Source organism: Erythrolamprus reginae, chromosome 3, assembly GCF_031021105.1.
Source record: "Erythrolamprus reginae isolate rEryReg1 chromosome 3, rEryReg1.hap1, whole genome shotgun sequence".
Taxonomy (NCBI): Eukaryota; Metazoa; Chordata; class Lepidosauria; order Squamata; family Dipsadidae; genus Erythrolamprus; species Erythrolamprus reginae.
In genome coordinates this window covers 190285546-190307304 of record NC_091952.1, presented here as the reverse complement: position 1 = coordinate 190307304, position 21759 = coordinate 190285546, and the positions used below count along the sequence as shown (strand labels likewise).

At 40.7% G+C, this 21759-nt stretch overlaps 1 protein-coding gene across 3 annotated transcripts in view; it reads right to left on the bottom strand.

The window, feature by feature from the left end:
* Positions 1–6182, bottom strand: part of NETO1 (neuropilin and tolloid like 1) — a 105992-nt gene extending 99810 nt beyond the window's left edge. The window contains exon 1 of one of the 3 annotated variants that reach the window (XM_070749134.1): positions 5741–6182. In XM_070749134.1, coding sequence (XP_070605235.1) covers positions 5741–5768 — 28 coding nt within the window. In that variant the 5' untranslated portion in view covers positions 5769–6182. The remainder of the gene's footprint in view (positions 1–5740) is intronic. The other 2 variants (XM_070749133.1, XM_070749135.1) reach the window with 2 other exon arrangements.
* Between the last annotated feature and the right edge of the window lie 15577 nt (positions 6183–21759).

Here is a 21759-nt window from a genome sequence, read left to right as displayed (position 1 = left end):
ATTTTAATTAAGAGTAGTTCCAATGGGAGATGGGATTGTTCCGTGAAGCACTTCAGTATAGTATATCCTCGCCTCCATTTTATTCAACATTTATCTAGAAGATTCAGCTGGTAAAGAATGCTGCTTTCCAGTTGATACAATTCATTATTACCTCTATTGCAAATAACTATGATTGGGAGTTGCAATCTAATAATAACTGGTGTCCCAATACTGAACTTTCCAAATAAGAATGTTATCAATTAATTTAAAACCATAATGCAGACTTCAGGAAATCTTTTTCTCCAGTGTTATATCTTTAATATTATTTTAAAAAAACAAATATTTTTGCTAGTTTGGCCACTGCTTACTCTCAACATAAGGATAAAATATTCTGAATACTGGGAGGGTACTTTAAGTCCTCCAAAATCCACTCTTTGGATTTTGGTCTCTAAACAGTCAGGTATCTTTGGACTCTAAACAATCAGGTATCTTGAAGATCTAATGTGACTTTTTCTGTTGGGCATGTATGTTGTCTTATACGCATATGTAGAGTATATTCATTACTGTTTACAAGTAAAGTTTCCGTTTGATTGTTTGAACAGCAATTTATGTTCCCAAAGGATATTTCTTTAAATATACTATATTGGCAAATTATTTATAAATATACATATACTATATTGGCAAATTATTTTGTACATTAACTACCAATTCAGAAATTGTTTAATTTTCCACTGAGAAAAATCAACAATACTAGTAACAATAATTTCACATATCTGGGCCTTCTAATTATTTTACACTGGCTATTAAGCATCTGTAATGCCTTCCTTTTCTTCTGCTCTGCAGTCAGATTAATACATAGGAGTAAATTGTTTTGGGCCCAGGCTTCTGGAGTAGATTTATAAATAAATGGAAGTTAATATTTCTTGTTTTCTCTGAAGCTGAGATCTGGTTGTCCTATACTGTAAAGAACATACACTTACATGAAAGAAATTTGAGATAAGAAGCTAGCAAAGTTTGGCAAAGACAATACTTGACAATGGGAACAAAGTAATGGTTGCATAAGCACCATTTCTATAGACTGGTATGTGTTTTGATATTATATTCAAAGAGTAATTTGAACAAAATATCTGCTTGCTGAATATCATTTGCATTAAGATATACAATGTACAAATGGCACTTGCATTCTTTGTATATAGAAGGATTCTCTATATGTTCTTCAAAAATGTATTGTTGCAGTGAATGGGAGTTACTAAGCTACAAAGCTATTACAATTCAAAATACAAGTGCTGTAAAGTTGCCCATTTACCAATATGTATTTTATGTGAAAAGAAATGTTAAATGTTATCCTTATTAAAAGCACTATTGCATGCATTTGCATTTTAAAACAGCTTCAATTATTGTGAACCAATGCCAGCTTCAATTTGAAAGCTTTAAAAACTGGCCATTCATACAAAGCATTCATTATATAGTTTCCTACAATCAAAATTTGTAATAATCCTGTGAATGGATTAACTCTTTCTCTGGTTTACATTTTGGTAATTTAGTATTTCTTCAAGGTCATCCCATGAATGAATGTAATAAACTGCCACTTGAATTAATTCTCTTTCATACAGCTAGTAGGCTTCTGAATACAATTAAGAAATACCTGTCTTGAAAGTTTCCATGCTGTTTTCATTCCATTTTTTGCAGATACCAAGAAACATTATTTCAAATGTTTACAGCAGAATCAACCTGGGTATTTAGAAACTTCGGTGAATAATAATGCGCCTATTCTGTTGTAACATCTAGAGTCCACTGACATTTTACACCAACTCTGTTGTGCCTTCATTGAACATAATTTTCCCTTTTCCTCATTATACAGGTATGCCAATCAAGAAATATGTGCACCTAATACAAAATACGTCATATGCCGCTAAAGTTCAAAACTTATTTCTGATGTTCTGCACATCTTATGATCATAACATTTTTTTATTATTTTTGATGCATGTAAGCTACTTAAAAGCATTGATGTAAGGAAATCCTAGAGAAAAATAACCTGCAGAATTTCTTCCCATACATATCCACTAGTGGCTTCATAGAATTAGCTGCTCAATAACCATTGGGAACTTAAATGTATCATTTATGGATTTTCTTTAGTTACAATCTTAGAATCCCATTACCACTTTTTCCTAGATCTTCCTCTCAAGGTGCCTTGCAACAGATCAGCAAGCATTATTTAAAAGTGCTAGAAACTGCTAAGAAACAGGAGGATAAGCAATATTCAGATAGTAGTAACACTTAGACTTCTATACCACCTCATAGTGCTTTATAGCCCCTCTCTAAGTGGTTTAGAGTAGCATATTGCCCCCAACAATCTGGATTATTTTACTGACCTCGGAAGGATAGAAGGCAGAGTCAACTGATCAGTCTTATATAACTGATTTGTATGGCCATAGTAGGCACTTCACTAATTTCATTACCATTTACAAATATTTGTAACAATATATGAATAAGCTAGAGAACTAATCACTTTTGTGACTAATCTTGAACTGGAACACCAGAGTTCTAAAACCTGTTTCCTCATAGTGGTATTTGTTGACTTTGCAACCTGACCTTGTAAGTTTGACACTCTGAAGCCCAACCAATTTCAAACTATTCCTGAAGCTTTTAACTTCATATTGTGGAATTGCCCATATGCACACAAATTAATGCACATAGTTCTGTTAGTTGTCAAAGAACTTTAGTTGAGAGAACATGATATTCAGGGTTTATTTTATATTTCGTAATACCAACATAACCCACTTTTCTTTGAAAGAAGTGTTTTGTTTTGGAAGTCAGAAATATATTCTGAGGCACCCACCACTGTATAATTGATTGAACAAAAAGGTTTCTGTCCTGTCAAAAATGTATTTAGTAAGAAATACTGTTAAGAGAAAACTCTGCTATTAGCTAAATGCATTATTCATCTTCGATTTCCAAAACACTTTAAAGAAATTTCAGGGTTTTGAAATTATATCAGTCCATTTAAGAAACAGAGGAAGGAGAAAAATTATGTATTTAGACAAAGCCAATAGGAGAAGGAATATACTTCAAGACTGTGCCACCATGGAATATTCTAAGTATTTAAATTTTTAAATAGGAAAACTGAGCATATATTTCCACAATTCCAAAACAAGAAAGAGAAAACCATCATTTATACATTGTTCTTTCAAAGACAGATTTTGACATATATACTATGAACTAGGAAACTTCAAACTGAGAACTTTTTGTATTACCATTCAAAAACCATTGAGCTTTCCTACTTCCTTCTGCTTCTCTCTCTTTAGATTTGTGATAAGAAAAGGAAGGAAGTTGAGGAAGTGCACCATGGTGCCTACTGTTCCTGTCTTACTGTCCTCATTTATCTGTACTTATTTTGTATATGCTTATGTTTATGCATATACCTGCTATTTTGTACATGTTTGAGAAACAAACAAACAAGAAAGCAAAGTCATAAATAAAATTCCATAAATATAATCCAGAAATCTTATTTGGAAACATTCTTGTTGAAACTCAAGCTACCTTCTGAAAAAAAAATCATAAATATTAAATCATAAATTAAATTAAATCTTTACTAAAGTAGGAAACTATGGTCAGTTATTCACGCCTAACTCCATTCACTGTTATGAATCAAATTGATGATGTAAGCCATGTAGTCAACCTGTTACATTCTTAATGTTTTGAAACCTGATCAGCAATAAGCATCATGGATTTGTAGTCCAAAACATCCAGAGAATATATTTGCCTCCTTTAACGGATATTTAGATGAAGGTTTATGTTTGTACAGTGAAAGATGATTCAATGTATATAAATGACTAAAGATTTTTTTAGATGCTCATAAGAAAAGCTATGAGTAGTTTACTATTGAATCACATACTATATCACACATGATATAGTAATCACACATGAGCTTAATATTGTTTAATGTATGAATCTATTTGCACATTATTAGAGAAAGTATGAATCTTATTAGCTACTGAGCACTTGAATATTAACCAGATGGTTTTAACTACAAATAACTTTTTAAATTAAATTATTCATTTGACTAGAAATTAATTAAATACCTTTTAATTTCAGTTGATTATTTTCTATGATCTCCATCAAATAAAATTGCACAGAAAAGGAGGAGATTAACATCTTACCTACTACCATCCTGACTTTAAAAAAATCTATTCACTGCTTTGAAAGAAATTTTATTGTCTCTATTTTCACATCCCATCCCCATTCAGCTTTTTGATTCACATCCTCCTCCAAGATTCTAATGCTTGCCTGTGCTGTATCCAGTGAAAACAGAAAAAACAAGCTGAAAACAAATTTATCTAGGGGTCCATCACTGACCCTTCCAAAAAAATTATCTTTTTAGTAAAATAAATCAAGTATTAGATGCAGTTTTGTACTGTTTGCTGAGATGCCTATTATCTTTGAACATATTAAAATTCATTATTTAACCTAGATTATAAATATATTATTTCTGAATTTTTTTAGTAAATTATTATGGAACTGGACATATAAATACCATTAAATGAAAAAAAAATTCTCCCAGTTCCATTAGTATTTGTGAAAGCATGTAGATTACTAAAGGATTATACCATAGGACTTGAGAATTTTAAATACTGAAAGAAACCTAAGGAAAACTGTAACTTTAGAGTTAAGAGTAACCACCAACCAGTGATTTTTCAATGTAATAGCAGCTTCCTGAAGGAGGAAGAAGATCCAGCAGCCTTTGTTTTAATCCTGAATAATGTCAGTAATTAATGAGTTTAAGGATTAATTTAGACAGCTGGACTCCAGGGACGGAAATTTGCCATCTCTTCAGTGAAAATCTCATCCTCACGCCTATCTGGGACTTTAATCTGCATACATAACCTGGATCTGAAGATGAGGGAAAACCATTTGGAACCTGGTTAAACAGAAGTAAATTCCACAGAATTTCAGAGGCCCAGATTCCTAATAGCAAAGTAATAGGCTGAATACCCCCCTCGGCCCCCCCCACCCCACCCCTCCTAGCCAGAATTGGCCAAATTCCAGAATGCAACGACTTCTTGGGCGATTTAAAAATCTCGGTTAACTGTTATAGGGGGATTTTTTTAAAAAAAAGAAAAAAAGTGAAGAGTTTTGGCGGGCAAGGTCTCCGGGCCCCCACAAGCCCTCCTATTTCCGCATATGGGTTTGTGGGCATAGTTCCCTCTAAGCTGAGCAGTGAGCAATCGCTCACTTAAAAATCATCATCAACTCAGAGTTTTCCAAACCTGCCCAGAAGCCAAGAGGGAAATTTTATTATTATTTCTGTGCCGCCCAGTCCTGAAGGGACTGCCGCTCAGACACTATACTTTTCCGCCCACCCACCCCCCAAAAAATGAGAGAGAACACTGTTTGTGGGGGAAGATTTGTCTCACAAACTGGATCCTTCTAGATCCCAAAACCCGGATCTAAGAACCAGGAGTTTACCTCACGGTTATAGTTCAAGGTTTTTCAGGATTGGCGATTCCGATAGGGGGCAACGGGGCGGGAGGGCTGAGGGAGAAGCGTGTGAGGCGGCGGCGGGTGGTGGTGGGGAGATTTACACCTACGCCATTCACCTTTTCCGCAACTGATCTCCTTCTCCTAGTTTGCAACCACCTTTCGCCGGAGGGAGGGGGGAAGAGGAGGAGGGAAAGGGGTTGGCCGACGCGAGCGCCGGCAAGAGCGTGTTCAAGTCTGGAGTCCGAGGCGGACGCGGGGGGGGGGGGGAAGCGGTACTCACTGTGAAACAAGCTGCGTCCATGGATCATGTCTGTTCCTTACACAAGGGGCTTCGCTCTCCACTAATTCCATCTAGAGACGGGGAGGGCTTCCACGGTGGAGAGCCGAGCAGCCGGGAGCCCCAGGCGCGCGCGGCACACGCTCAGCCCAGAAGCTCGACGTCCCCCTCTGCGTTCGCCCCGCCGCTTGGCAAGGCGCGACCATTTCCACCGCTCGACTCCAGAGCAGCCAGCTTCGGGGGCTAGCAGCGGTTCCCGCCGCCGCAGCAGCAGCAGCAGCAGCCGCCGGGAGTCTGCATAACCGGCCAAGAAAGGCGAAGGGGGAGGAGGAGGAGGAAGAAGAAGAAGAGACGCAAAAGCTCGACTCCGGGCGACGGCAAACGGCCGCCAACAGGGAGCTCCCAGGCCCCCGGCGCGGGAAGGGAGGCGGGCTTCTCTCCTCCCGCTTTAATCGCCAGTTTCACCCACAGCGACCAGTCTTTGAGAGAGAATTTGGAAGAGGCCGAGCTCGTCCGGCCTTTTTGAGTTATGACGGCGCCCGGAAAGGAAGAAGACGGGTGGGCCTGTCATCAGTTTTCCGGGTGGGGTGAAGCCCCCCAAAAAGTGGAAAGAAAGGGGGCTTCTCCGGGCACCGGCAGGGGGAGAATGTGGGGGGAGAACAAGGAAAGGGGGCAGAGGGCAAAAAAATGGGCTCACCCAGTCGGGGATTTAGTCATCTTTGGGGGGGGGCCGCCGCGCAATCCTTACTATTAAAGGTGAAGCTCTTTCAACTCGGCTAAGCTCATGTCTCCCGCCTCGGGGCAGCACATCAAGCCGAAGTAAAAGTGAGTCTCCTCCGGTCGGGGTAGGAGTAGTAGGGCCGGGAAAAGAGAGAGAGAAAGAAATCACAATTCAGCCCAGGAGCGATTTAAACCGTGGAGAATCTCTCAGAAGCAGCGGTCGGAAAGGAGACCCCGCGCAGTCTTGGAGGATGTCGCTGCCGCCTGCCAAGCGCCCTTCAGTATCTGCCCCAAGCAAGAGATGGCGTCCTTTTCCACCCTCTCCCTCCTGGCGTCGCCAACCTGCGAAGGATCTTCGTTCTGCGCGCTGCAGTCTTTTTTTTTTTTGGGAGGGGGGGGGTGTTTCCAAGAGGAAAAAGTGGGGCGGGCTGAAGGCGCTGCGATAAAAGTTTAGTGTCAGGCCGGCGGCGGCGAATAAATCTCTTTCCCTCCGGAGGTAGCAGGGAATTAGACCACCTCCGCGCTTCTCTTCTTCTCCAGTAGATCTCTCCCCCCCTTTTTTTCCCCCCTTCCACCCTTAAGGCACCATCGAACGCACCGGGGCTGCAAAGAAAGATCGCCGAGGAGAGAAGGGGAGCCAGAGCCGGGATGGCGATCCTGAGCGCAGCAGCGGAGAAAGGCAGATTTCCCGAAACGGAGTCAACTATTTTTTTTCCACTCGGTGGCTTCTGCGCTCGGTTCACCCACACTCCTCACCACCTCAGCCGCGCCAAAAGGACGAAGTCCGCAATAGCGGCGGCTTTTTCACGCACAGGGATTTCCCAGCCTGCCGCCGCTTCTTCTCGCGCGCGCCGTCAGTGGCATCCACGCAAAAAGAGCCGCGTGGGGGGGGGGAGAAAAAGAGGGGGCGGGGTGAGCGAAGAGAAATAGCAGCTGAACAAGGCAGGGCTGGCAAGGTGGTGGTGGTGAAATATAACCGTTACTCCTGAGACTGATGTTGATGATCCTCCCCACCTGCTGCTTGAGAACGTGATGCCGAAAGGAAAAAGAGTAACATATATATATATATATACAAGCTGAAACGGGGGGGGGGGGGGGGGGGTCCGGTTGTCCACCGTCCCTCCGGTAAAAGCCGAATCTATAGGTTAAAAAAAACCCAACAACACCAAATCCAGTGGAAAATGTACCAAACCTTTTCCAGCGTGGGCAGATCTATTTGCTTTTCATTGGGAAGCTCTGCAGGGGTTTAAGTATTTAGAGGGCAGGTAGTCAGAAAACCCCAAGGCGGCTAGAAAAATGGAAAAAACAAAAGAGTCCTGGAAGGTGAAATTCTAAACGACTTCAGTATTTTTGTTGCCAAGAGTCGAGCCGGACAAAAAGAGATTTAGCCCCACCAGTTACGGTGGAGATTCTCAAGTAAGCCAAAAGTCATCCGCTTTGGCAGTAACGCGCGAAGAAGCGCTTTTCATCCAAATGATCATCTTCGGCGTGGTCCAAAAACAATGTCACGACGGATCCCATGCAGTGCCTTTGCAGGAGCGTTTTCTAAAGGAGCGGGGATGTCTGAAGAACGGGAAGTCACCAAGGGCAGAAGCCACTTCTCCGAAACAGGAGCCCGACAGCTGTGATCCGAGGAGAGGAGAAACGGATGCCCTGGAATAGCGAGAAGGGGAACACAAAACGACGCGTTATGTTTAGGTCTCACTTCTTGTCCAGGTTTTGTGAGCCGGTGCAAAAAAGCCCAACCCCAAACATAGCTAACCATATGATGATGTGAAAGGACAGGTAGAGCATTAACTTGGAACTCCCGGTCCCAGATCCCGCTTCTTTGCAATTTCCCGGTCGCTGCCAAAGTTAGGCTTGCAGCCCGTGCCGACAACCTAGCCCGCGATTGGCGTTTTTAGCTCCCGCTGGGCTCCCCCAAATCTTTTTCTTCTAAGGGAAAGTGAGCCGCCTAATCTGCTTTTCGCTTCTGATGAGACACGGGGCTTGTGGCTATTTCTAAACACAAAGGCGAGAAGCCTCGACTGACGGTGTTCTTATTGGGAGCTGGGACTAATATTCACGCCTCCGGTGGAATTACCCAATGCGTTAACGGGAGCCAGGCGCTTAGTCATAGCGATTGCAGGATCCACGCTCTCCACAATGATGCCCAGACCGGTACAAGAAATCAGAGCTTTTCACGTCAGCTTGGAGAGGGACTCCCTTTTTAAAAAAATTACGTTTGCTTGAATTAGCAATAACAATAGTACTTAAACTTAAGTACCGCATCGCTTTTACATCCCTGTCTAAGTGGTTTACAGAATCAGCATATTTGCCCTCAACACACCTCGAAAGGGTGGAAGGCAGAGTCAATCTTAAACCGATGGTGAGATTTGAACTGCTGAACTACAGCTAGCACTTAGCCTGCAGTGCTACATTCTAACCATTGCACCGCCCCGGCTCCTCCGAATTCTCTGCAACCAAATTGGCACTTTTCTTAATGTGACTGCGGGTTGCCTTTTGGAGGGAGTTTTCTCCCAAATTCGGCCCCAGTTGTCACCACCTGCAGCTCCACCATCTTCTACAAATGTTACAACCTCAAGATCCCTCCCCCTTTACTCCCTTCATCAATAGCAACAACTGGAGCAATAGACAAGATTAGTCTGAATATTTCATGCAGGAGAGTTGCAGGTAATCACTGCCCTTGTAGGTAGGAAGGACCATTTTGGGGAGTGATTGTTTCTTTGCAAAGAACTACTTAAAACTTTCTTTTAAGTGTAATAGAAGAAAAAGAACTAAAAGGGATTGTGTTGATTCTTTCTTCCATCTGTGTGTGAAGGGCTGAAAATAAAGGCAGCTTAAGTTGGGGAATGATTCAGAAGCAGGAAGAGATCTGAGAAGATACAAGTCCCTATTTCTTGGCAAGATAACCTTCAGTGAGTCACTTTTCCTCTCCTTGCTTGGATTCCCAGGCTATTAACTTCACAATTTTGCTATATTTACATTTTTAAATATTCACTATACCTCTGACTTATTGACATATCCATAGAATTACACTCACTGAGCATAGCATTTAGCAGTAGCATTTTAGATTTATATACCATTTCATAGTGCTTTACAGCCCTCTCTAAGCGGTAAGCATAATGCTCCCAACAATCTGGGTCCTCATTTTATGGACCTTGGAAGGCTGAGTCAACCTTGAGCCTACTGAGATTCGATCTGCCTAACTGCTGGCAGCTGGAGATCAGCAGAAGTAGCTTGCAGTACTGCATTCTAACCACTTAGACTTAATAGGATTACTTGGTTGGTACTTGGATGAGCAATTACCATATGATAGCAGAGCTGTAGGTTAGGCTGGGGAGATGAAAATTGTCCTGAGAAAAAGCAGTTGCAAATCTATTACAAACTATGCCAAGAATATCATTTATCTGTATCAGTGAAGTTAAAGCTGGATTTAGACAAAAGTTAAACAAGCTAAAGCTTCAGGGCCTCTCTGGATTATATTTGTAGTGAATGCATCAGGAAACAAAATATTTCTAAGAAGCATCCAGCCTCTAGTTCTTTAAATACCACAGGAAGTTAAAGGCCACATCTGCTACTCATGTGTGGGCATTATTGATTTGCAGGGTAGGAGCAAACCTGCCTTCTGCCCCACGAATCCCAGCGACCGATTGGGTCCCACAGAGTTGGCCTTCTCCGGGTCCCGTCCACTAAACAATGTCGTCCGGTAGGACCAGGGGAAGAGCCTTCTCTGTGGCAGCCCCAGCCCTCTGGAATCAACTCCCCCCAGAGATTAGAACTGCCCCCACTCTCCTTGCCTTTCAAAAGCTTCTGAAGACCCACCTATGTTGCCAGGCATGGGGAAATTAATATACCCCTAGCTACTATGGTTTTATGTATGGATTGTTAGGTTGTATGATTGTTTTTCTTTTTATAATGAGGGTTTTAAATTGTTTTTAATATTAGATTTGTACATGTTGTATTGTTGTTGTGAGCCACTCCCGGTCCTCAGAGAGGGGCAGCATACAAATCTAATAAATTATTATTATTAATTATTAGGTTTAGGCCAGTAGTGGGTTCTGAAATTAGTTTGCTGCAGAAGCGTCCCAGGTGGGTAGGCAGAGCATCGCACTACTGCCACTACCAGTTCTAAGAACTGGTCCGAACCAGGAGCTACCCAGAGATAGTTTAGGCTATTTAATTTTTTAACATCACTGAAATATTATAATATGATATAAATAATATAAATACGTTATTGTCATTGTTAATACAACAAAATTATCATTGACAACAAAAGTCATGTGACACCCAGAGACCAGTCCCAACACACATAGCAATAAAAAAAGTATTCCCCACCCACCACAAATTCTCCATCCTGAACCATCCAAACATCTGCACAACAGACATCTACACAACATCTACACAACAGACCAAGTAACACTGTCCAACAGCTCACTGATGATGAGCCTTTAGTTCATTGTTAAGTGTGAGTATAGCTCTGGGATAAAAACTATTCTGGAAACGTGTGGTCTGAGTTTTAGTTCTTCTGTATGTTCTGCCAGAAGACAACAGTTCAAAAAGATTGTAAATAGGATGAGAACAGTCTCTGAGAATGTTATACACCTTCCTAGAAGCACAAGATGCAAAGACAACTGGAGCCCAGTGATATTCTGGGCAGTTTTAATAATTCTCTGTAGAGCTTTTTTTATCTGCTATAGAACTGCTCCCATACCATACAAAAATACCATGCAAGAATGCCATACGTCAGGGCACTCTCAATGGTGCTGCGATAGTAGGACAGCAGAGAATGCTCAGGAAGTACAGCCTCTTTTGTGCCTTCTTTACAAGCATGTTGACATTCATAATCCATGAGGGGTCCTCTGAGATATAAGTGCTGAGATATATGTGTGCGGGCCCAGTTCCCCTTTCTTCTCCACCCCCCACCCCCTCTAAAGCAAGGCTGCCAAGCTAGCAATAGGAAAGCTCAATAGTTCAAAGCTTATCCAAATCAAAATATTTTAAGCTCATCATGAAAGATAAACTATACAACACAATAAACAGTTCTTAGTAAAGCGGTTCAAGAATTGTAGAGTATGGCTACTAAAAACATCTTCAATCAACAATATAGTTATGGCTGAGAAAGAAATAAAAAGATATATTGCTCTTGGGTTAAGTGGATTATAAAAGAAATACCCCCAATTTGGTGGTGGGGAATGTGTGTATGTCGGGGTGGTGGGCACAATTCACATTTCACTACGCACTGTTTTATGTTGTGTGATTTTAAATTGTTAAAAATCAATAAAAAATATTTTTTTAAAAAGAGAAATAAATAAAAAGATTACCATGAAACATTATATAGATTGACTTACCTTTTTCTTCTTGCCTTCTTGTCCTTTTGCTTATTTTTATTCAACAAACCTTTGGCTGACCAATTATCTTTATACTCGTGGTCAAAACATTAAGTCAGTATGAATTATGTCTGAGACTTAATTTCATATACAGTATTCATAAACAATGTTTATAATGTTCATAAAAATGTTAACACCAATATTAACGCTATTAATTCACATAGTTATTTAACATTATAATTATTAAAGAGGGCAGAAGAAGTAAAGACTAACTGCAATCCCACAGAGTAGACTCAAAACTCATTTAAATTATATAATCCATTTAATGCAGTGTTGGCTTTATTATTGATTTGATATAGTTTAGAGACTGGCCAACTCTAGAAGGATCTGGCAAGCTTACAATTAAAAAGAAGATAAGTACAATTAAAGAAGAAAAAAGAGCATAATTATCCAGAAGGCTCTATGTAAGAACAAATGCCCTTGAGGGGCTCAACCATCACTATGTCCAAGACCTGGGAAGAAAGCCAAGTTTTCAATGACTTTCTGAACATCATTAGGGTGGGAGTTGTATGGATTATTTTGGAGTGGAGAGACATGATGCTATTTCATCATGAGATAAAGAAAATATACTATAATTCCTAGGTAACAATACATGGCATGGTTAGAGGGACCCAAAATGTATTCAATGTAACTGATTTCACCGGATGGCCATAAAAAATTAGAGATGTAAATAATCCTTCAAACCTTCAAATTCTTCAAACAGCCAAATCATGTATCAAGGTCTATAGCTTTAGTCTTACATGTATAAAATATGAAAACACTACAGAAAGAAGACAGTTGCAGCCCTATTCTGTTTGGACTACAACTTTCTGGATAATCACTAGGCAGCATCAAAGAGTTTTTCATACAACCTTGCTACCCTGGAATCCTTCTGCGAGATGTTGTAGTCTAGATCTAAAAGCCCTAACATTTCCAGCAGAATCCAACTAAGATTAGTATTTGAGAAAGCAGTCATTCAATTGTTGTTCAAAAGAAATATAAAAACTAATGAGAAGATTTATAGAAAGAAGTTAAGCACTAAAAGGACAAATTACCCTAAGTGGTAACAAAATCAGATAATACAGCTTGGGGGGGAAAGAAGGCCCATAAAATAAATCCTAGCTTAGTCACAAGGAACTGTTGCTTCTCACCTTGGTTCTGATCTCTAATAAAATCAGAATGCCCTCTCTTCTGCTGAGCTGCAGAACTGATAAAAAAGAAGAAGCAATTAAACTATCATAAGGGTGATTAGAGCAAACTGGTATTTTATTGAGTTGTTGTTTTTCACTACTTACAAAGACACAAAAGGCAAGTGTGACAGGATTCTCAAGTAAGGTTAAAAAAGAAAATTGGAGTGCTGATACAATATCCCTGCTATATGTTACCCCCCCCACACACATATCTCTCAAAGATGCTACAAGTGGGGATTGTATATACATAATGAAAGCTGATTGTATATACATAATGAAGGCAATTGGGCTAAGTTGCTGCTCAAAGTCTTAAGCGAAGTAAAGGGAACTTAATTTGTTCCATGACCAAGTTCTTAAGTAGAAAAGTTTGTAAGAAGAAGCAATTTTTCCCATAGGAATCAATGTAAAAGCAAATAATGTGTGCGACTGGGGAAACCACAGGGAGAGTGGAGGCCCTGTTTCCTCCCAGGAGATTCCTAGAGAGACCCCATGGAGACTGCTCCCCGCTTTTTCCGGCCCTGTTTCCTCCCAGGAGATTCCTAGAGAGGCCCCATGGAGGCTTCTCCCTGCCTTTTCCAGTTACAGTTTCAGATGCTCAGGTTTGTAAGTGGAAAATAGTTCTTGAGAAGAGGCAAAAAAATCTTGAACACCCGGTTCTTATCTAGAAAAATTCATAAATAGAGGCGTTCTTAGGTAGAGGTACCACTGTATATTGAATTTCAGAAACATTCATTAATCTGTTGCAGGAAACAAACTCATTTTTACAGTCTAATTTTGTGCTTATGTTATGCCATATTAACTGTTGTTGTTGCTGTTTTCCTCAAAACATGACTTTTTTTTTAAAAAAAGAGTGGTTTCTTACCTTGGATCTCTATGGTCTCTTAGGATTAATGACCACTTCCATATGAAGAAAGATTGGGATGGCTCAGCAGTTAAAGATGCTGAGCTTTTCAGCTGGAAACCTGACAGCTTGGGTTTGAGACTCAAGTGCTGTAAAATGGAGTAAGCTCTCGTTACTTGCTCCAGCTCCTGCAAACTTAGCAATTGGAAAGCATGCAAATGCAAGTATATAAATAGGTACCACTTTTGGTGGAAAGATAATAAAATTCCAGGCTCTTTGGCATAAAGTCATTCTGGCCACAGGACCATGGAAGGATCTTTGAACAACACTGACTTCCCAACACTAGCTTCTTCATCAAACAGAGATCAGCATCACCCCCTACAATCAGACACAACTGGACAGGAAAACCTTTCCTTTTTCAATATCAAGAGGGACAATACTTTTAATTTATTAAAAAATATATTTTTATTAGATTATCCACAATAAAAAGAAAAAGAAAATACAATACAAAAAAAACAGAAAAAGAAAAAAGAAAATACACACATAGGAAAAAAAGCAAAAAGCATTAAACCATGCACTAAAAACTATAAGATGTAACCCTAAGGGGGACAATACATTTATTTAATTAACATTTAAATAGCTTGAACAATTCTTCCATCAAAATCAATTAATCATAATTGTTTGTGAAAAAAAAGTATGTTTCAGAACCAACAACTTAATCAAGTTCCTTTGTTCCATTTAGGATTTACTAGATGTTTGAGTTTGGGCTTGGTTTGGTTTGGTTTTTTACACAACTTTCCTATGTTGCATGTGACCCCTTGGCTGTTTTTTAGAGTCAGCACTTCAGTTTCCTTCTGAATGCCTGGTTTAAAATAGTTATGATAAAATAGTTGTTGTTCCCATTATGAAAAAACCCCAAAAAATCAAGAGTAGTAAATAGAAGGGGGAAAAAACTGCACAAGAATAGGTCTAATAAAAGAGGAGAAGTATTTCATGGAGGCTGAAAAGAACATTCATTCATTCATTCATTTGTTTTCTATGCCGCCCTTCTCCTGAGACTCAGGGCAGTTTACAACATGTTAGAAATCTACATAAAAACTGTATAATAAAAAACCCACAATTAAAACTAAGCAAACAGGTTCACACATCCAACATTCGTTCATTGGGTGGGGCAAGATGTTAAAGTTTCAATGGCCCCAAGCCTGTCGGCAGAGATGGGTCTTCAAAGCTTTGCGGAAGGCAAGGAGAGTGGGGACAATACAAATCTCTGGGGGGGAAATCATTCCAAAGGGCTGAGGCAGTCACAGAGAAGGCCCTTCCCCTAGGCCCTGCTAGACGACATTGTCTCGCTGTCTAGACGTGGAGAAGGCTGATTCTGTGGGCCCTGAGTGGTCGCTGGGAAGTATGAGGCAGAAGACAGTCCCATATGAAATCTGGTCTCATGCCATGTAGGGCTTTATAGGCCATAACCAACACTTTGAATTGTGTTTGGAGATCAATCAGCAACCAGTGCAGCACGTGGAGTGCTATGAGATATGGGCATATCTCGGAAGGCCTTTGATGGCTCGCGTGGCTGCATTCTGTACTACTTGCAGTCTCCTAACACTCTTCAAAGGTAGCATTGCAGTATTCGAACCTTGAGATGATAAGGGCATGAGTGACTGTGAGTAGAGACTTTCTGTCTACCATTGGCGCACCAGGCTAATCTGGGCTAATGCCCCCATTGCCACAGCTGAAAGAATAAATATGGTATTGATGTTTGCCCATCACATTTGAAGAGGACCTTGACATCTATCATAGACCTGAGTCACCTATGAGCAGGTACACAGCTACAGCTCCCAGTGTATCCTCACCTGCTGTTTTTGTCACTCGCCCATTGCCACCGGACTTTTCACAGGAATTGGGGTGGGCGATGTCAAGACTTGTGAGCAAGTCTTAAGTATGGTATTAACTGTATAATTAAAGTCCTTCCTCTTATGTTATGTTTCCACATATAAAATTTATGGGTGTCCCTTTGGTGATACAGTCAACTTCATTGTTTTACTTCACCAAAGGATATCCATCTAATAACAAAGCAAAGAGCAATTTTAAAACTGTAGAATAACTAATGTTGAAAACTGAACAAAATAAAAATTTATACTACAATGAATATGAAGACCAATTATTCCAGGACAATTATTATCTTGCAAATTCTTGAATGGACTTGGCAAAAGATGAGTCTAGTCCAGGCAGGAGTGGGCTACTGCCAGGATGGGGGGGGGAATGCAGTGGGGTAGTGAAAATGGAGCTCCACCCCAGAGCACCCAATTTGCACTGAAAGATGTTGAAAGAAAATGAAGGGTGTCCTGCAAGAGCCATGCTCACAGTTTGGTAGTAAAACTTTTGGTAGCCCTTCACTGAGTCCAGGGGGGTCAAACTGGTGGCCCATGAGCTGGATGTGTCACTTGCAGGCCACGCCTACCCCAGATCCACAAAGAGAAAAATGTCATCATGAGAACATTAGAAGAGCCATGCTGAATCAGGACAAAGCCCATCGAGTCCAGCATTCTGTGTCACACAGTGGCCCACCAATTGTCTATGTGGATCTTGAGCAGAATGAGAAGGCAAGACCCTCCCTTTCCCCTTTCCCCTGGCACCCTACAAATGGTACTCAAGGGAATCCTGCTTGCCTCAACCAACATAGATGTCACAATATGTTACATGATGGCAACGTGATGCTGCAAGTTTGACACATCCCTGGTCTAGTCTGTTCTCCCAGCCATCAAACTCCAGCCAAACTCTGATGCCTGATTTTTTTCACCATACCACCACTTCTTCAAGCCTTACCGCCAATGTATTGCTTTTCCCCAGTTTGGGTAGCAAAGGGAGACATTAGATACCTCTCTTTCTTACTTTCAAGATGGGCACCCATCATTTAGTTCTTCCTCCTTGAAACATCTGGACTATGTTTCTTCACCTTTGTCAAGATGCTATACAGTGATCCCCCGCTCGTTGCGAGGGTTCCGTTCCAGGACCCCCCGCAACGAGCGGGTTTTCGCGAAGTAGCGCTGCGGAAGTAAAAACACCATCTGCGCATGTGCAGATGGTGTTTTTACTCCCGCAGCGCTAGCGAGGAGCCGAAGATTGGGGGCGGCGCGGCTGTTTTAAAATGTCACCGCCGGCATGGGGGGCTTCCTAGCAGCCCCCCAAACCCGGGTTGGGGGTCCGGGGGTGCTGGCAAGCCCCCCATGCCGGCGGCGACATTTTAAAACAGCCGCGCCGCGCTGGCTGTCGGCGCTTTCGAGCTGAGTCCCGGAGCGAATTCGCTCCGGGACTCAGCTCAAAAGCGCCGACAGCCAGCGCCAGCGAACGGCTTCTCCGCGCTGGCTGTCGCCGCTTTCGAGCTGAGTCCCGGAGCGAATTCGCTCCGGGACTCAGCTCAAAAGCGCCGACAGCCAGCGCCAGCGAACGGCTTCTCCGCGCTGGCTGTCGCCACTTTCGAGCTGAGTCCCGGAGCGAATTCGCTTCAGGACTCAGCTCGAAAGCGGCGAGAATGAACGGCGTGGGCGGGCGAAGGGCGGGCGGCAGAGAGGAGTTTGCGTGGGCGGTGGGGAAACTCCTTGCTGATGCCCGCTGCTCGCCCTCCCGCCAGCAAGAGGGGGAAGACCCAGGGAAGCCGCCCAGCAGCTGATCTGCCGGGCGCCATCTACGCATGCGTGCCCATAGAAAAAAAAGGGCACACATGCGCAGATGGTGTTTTGACTTCCGGGTTGAAAAATCGCAAATTACCCTGTTCGCAATGGTCGGGGACGCAATAACCGGGGTATTACTGTATATGGCAATAGGTTAGTAAAAAACTGGCCTGTCTTGTTATAATTCATTTTAATTCCTGTGAGAGACTTCCAAAATATCCCCGTCCTTCAAAACTGACACATTTTAGATTACCCAGTAAAATATCTGCAGTGAAAAGTGAAACCCATGCATGTGCCAGTCAGTGCAACAAAAATTTCCTACCTTCGGTGCTCTTTATGAATGAAGGTTTATCTTTTTGATCAAGGAGAACCTTTACATCTACAATAATTATTGTGTCTTACAATTACAGTGATGAAAGGTGTCTCTAGGGCCATCTGCAAATGATGCTAAAGGCACTTACAATGCCATTTCCTTCTAAGGTTTAAACATGTGAGCACAAATTAACCATTTTCATACACAAACATTTTCCTAAAGTTGCTGGGGGAAAAAAATAAAATATACTGTTTAACTGGATAACTGAGCTGCTACTGTGTGCTAAGATGCAGTATGTGCATTAAAGGCATATTTCTTGGATTACAAGCTGCTGTGTGAAGCATAATTAAATTACAGTTTGCATTAACTTTTAATGAGGATTCTACAACTATTTTGTTTTCTTCACTTTGTTCAATACTTGCGTGTGCTTATTTCCATTTTGGATTTCATGTTTAAGTGAACAGCATGGAGGTTGATTAAAAGAGAGCTCATCGCACTCAGCAGCCACTTACAAAACAGGAGCAGCTGCCAGTCGAACTGTTAGGCAATTTGAGACACACCAAGGGGGTGTGAGTAAAACCTGCAGCCCATTCCAAGAATATTTAACAGCATGATTCAGTGAAACTTGCAAATTAAACGGAAGAAACTGTTTAAAAAGAGAAAATGCAGAGAATTTGAATTGAAGGTGGAAAAAGTTCAAAGGCATCATGTATTCTCTCATAAAAATATTATGGCTGACAGAGACATAACGATGAAAATGCACACATGCCCTCATAAAAATACAGATAAGACATAAGACATAGATGGAGTGTAAGAAGAGCCTTCTCTGTGGCGGCCCCGACCCTTTGGAACCAACTCCCCCCCAGATATCAGAGTTGCCACCACCCTCCTTGCCTTTCGTAAGCTTCTTAAAACCCACCTCTGTGGTCAGGCATGGGGGAATTGAGACATTCCCTTCCCCCTAGGCTTATAAAATGTATGCATGGTATGTCTGTAGGTATGATTGGTTTCTTAAATTAGGGTTTTTAAATTAACTTAAATTATTGGATTTGTTTATATTGTTTTATTGTTGTTGTTAGCCGCCCCGAGTCTACGGAGAGGGGCGGCATACAAATCTGATAAATAGATAGATAGATAGATAGATAGATAGATAGATAGATAGATAGATAGATAGATAGATAGATAGATAGATAAATAAATAAATAAATAAAAAGAGACCAAAAATTCCATGTTCAGAACATCTTATATGCATAAGTTTTAATTAACTCCTTTCTCTCCTTCAAACAAGGCTAGACAATGTCTTGTTTTATGCAATTTGCATTTTTTTACAGAAACTTTTGACCTCCATGTTTTTAAAATTTAATTTGTGATTTAGAGTCTTTGGTTTTCTGTTGTCTTCCTTGGGGAATAGAGTGACTAGCTGAAGGTCAACCAACTGGTTTTGTACCTAGGGCAAGACTAGAACTCACAGTCTCCCAATTTCTAGCCTGGTGCTTTAATCACTAGATCAAACTGGCTCTTCTATATCCACTTTAGAGTGATTGTTCTGTATCTCGTAAGTCTATGTTGCTAACTTAATAACTGCAGTGATTCGCTTAATAACTGGCAAGAGACAGGGCAAAACAGGGCAAAATTCACCTAAGAACTGTTTCACCAGCAACAGAAATTCTGGACTCAATTGTGGTCATACGTAAGTGTAAATGTGACGTAGCTCAGAAAAAGCTTTGTTTTTCTCTATGCATTGGGGACACTATATACACAGAGCAAATTCATTGATGGGTATAAACTAAATAAAAATGTGGAATATTGTTTATATGGTTGGAACATTGTGCTATATAAGCATGAAAAAGCAAGTAGGTTTATTTTTGTAGAAATGTGCTTACTTGAGTCAAGTGAGGCATTTTACACATTTTTGACATGCTGAGCCCAAAACATTAGCCATCACTGGTTTAGGGAAAGGACTTTAAAAAAATAAAATGAATTTAAATGAATATTTTTGCTGGGTTTGGTGAGGGAATGAAAGAAGAGTAATGAGAGCTTCTGTAAGGAGGGGGATCAGTGTTTTTCTGGCAATATCAGAATGGAGGGTTGTTGGTTTTTTTAAAAAAGGAAGAAGTATAATGAAAATAGAATGATTTCAAGATTGTAGAGAAGCCATGTAGAGGTTGTATGCAGCATACTGTCTACCTTTAACCTCTCATGCCTACATGATCTCACCCAGTTCACTTAGTCAGAATGATTTTAAGATATTATCCCTGGCTGGTATGTGATCTCATCTAGGTTGTATCAACAGGATGTTCTTAAGGATTGACAAGTAGACTTCACCAATGAAAATGTTGTTGTTCTTTTCTACCTTTTGTTGCTTGGAAAACTGTATAAAAAGCAATAAATATTGCAAAGGCAGTCAGACATTTTAGCATCCTGCAATGACTTGTCTCTAACTTCATCATAAGATGAATAAGTATCAGTCCTGTATGAAAAAGTATAGATGAAAGATTAAAAGGTCTCCCAGCAGAGCAAATGAAATAATTATAATGAAATATCAGAGGTGGGTCCCACTTACCTTCACCACTTGTTTGCATTGCGATGTTTGGCGTGCAATTCTGCTTCCATGCATGTTCAGTGGCTATAATCAGCCTGAAACACAACTCAGAACTCAGGTGAAGGAATAAAGATAAGTATAAACCCCAGGATGGTCAGGAGGGGCCTTTTTCAAGCAGCAGCAGAGGGGAAAACTTCCAAACAGTAAAAAAAAATGGAAAAAAATAAATTTAAAAAAGATGGTGGCACCCACAAACCAACACCGACCAAACTGGATCTGTGATGCCATCATGACATCACCCGTGGGTCACTACCAGTTTGGGCAATCAGGTCCAAACTGGGAGGAACCGACCACGTGAAAGATCCTGCAGAAGTTGAAATGAAAAGAATAGTACAAAGAACTGCTGAAAAGGGCTGAGCTATTCTAATGGACTTAATGGAATAATAAAATGAATGGATTGATGAGGGGGAAGTAGCAAGAAAAAACTGATGAAAAAACTGTAAGAGAAGATTATTATTTAATGTGCATAGATAATAAATTATAATTGCAAAGAATGCAGTCACTAAAAGAAATAAACTGTTCAATTATAAAGAAGCACAAAAAGTTCCTAGTGGTTTTTGATGGGGAAAAAAAGACACTGATTCTGAAGTGGATGAAAAGAGCTAAATAAGGTACCTCCAACTGAGTGAATGGAATTAAGGATGGAAGCAGTGGAATTGTTTGGAATAAAACTAAAGCAAAACTATAAGGAGTATAGTAATTATCTTTTTTTGGGGGGGGGGGGGAACGAAAGAAAGCCACACGTTGAAGAACACAATTTATTTAAATAATAATGGTGAAGAAAAACTGGTGAACTGGAAGTCATCTGGGAAGGTGTAAATGGTATAACTGGAGAAATGCTAAAATATGCATATGGTTTGTCTACAGCTGTATGTAGACATATGGTTGTATGATAGTTTAACATGATTGTTCCTCTATGCAAAATCCATGTTGGAGGAGGAGGAGGAGGAGGAGGAGGAATAACTATTGTTGTTGTTGTTATTGTTATTGTTATTGTTATTGTTATTTTCATAAAAATAGTAATCCAGAACAAATGAGATTTATATGCTGGATTTTGTATCACAATATCACAAGTCAAACACTTCCCAAACATCTAAGACTGTGTGATGTATTTCCATATAATGCATGCAGAGCCAAGTACGGTGGCCTTTTGCAACTGACAGATTGTGATTTTGTCAATGTTTATTGTTTTCAATGTTGGCTGAGGTCTTTTAGCACAGCACCCAGCATATTGATTACCACTGGGATCACCTGTACTGGTTTATACCAGAGTTGTTGTAGTTCAAATTTAAGAACCTGATATCAGCTATTTTTTT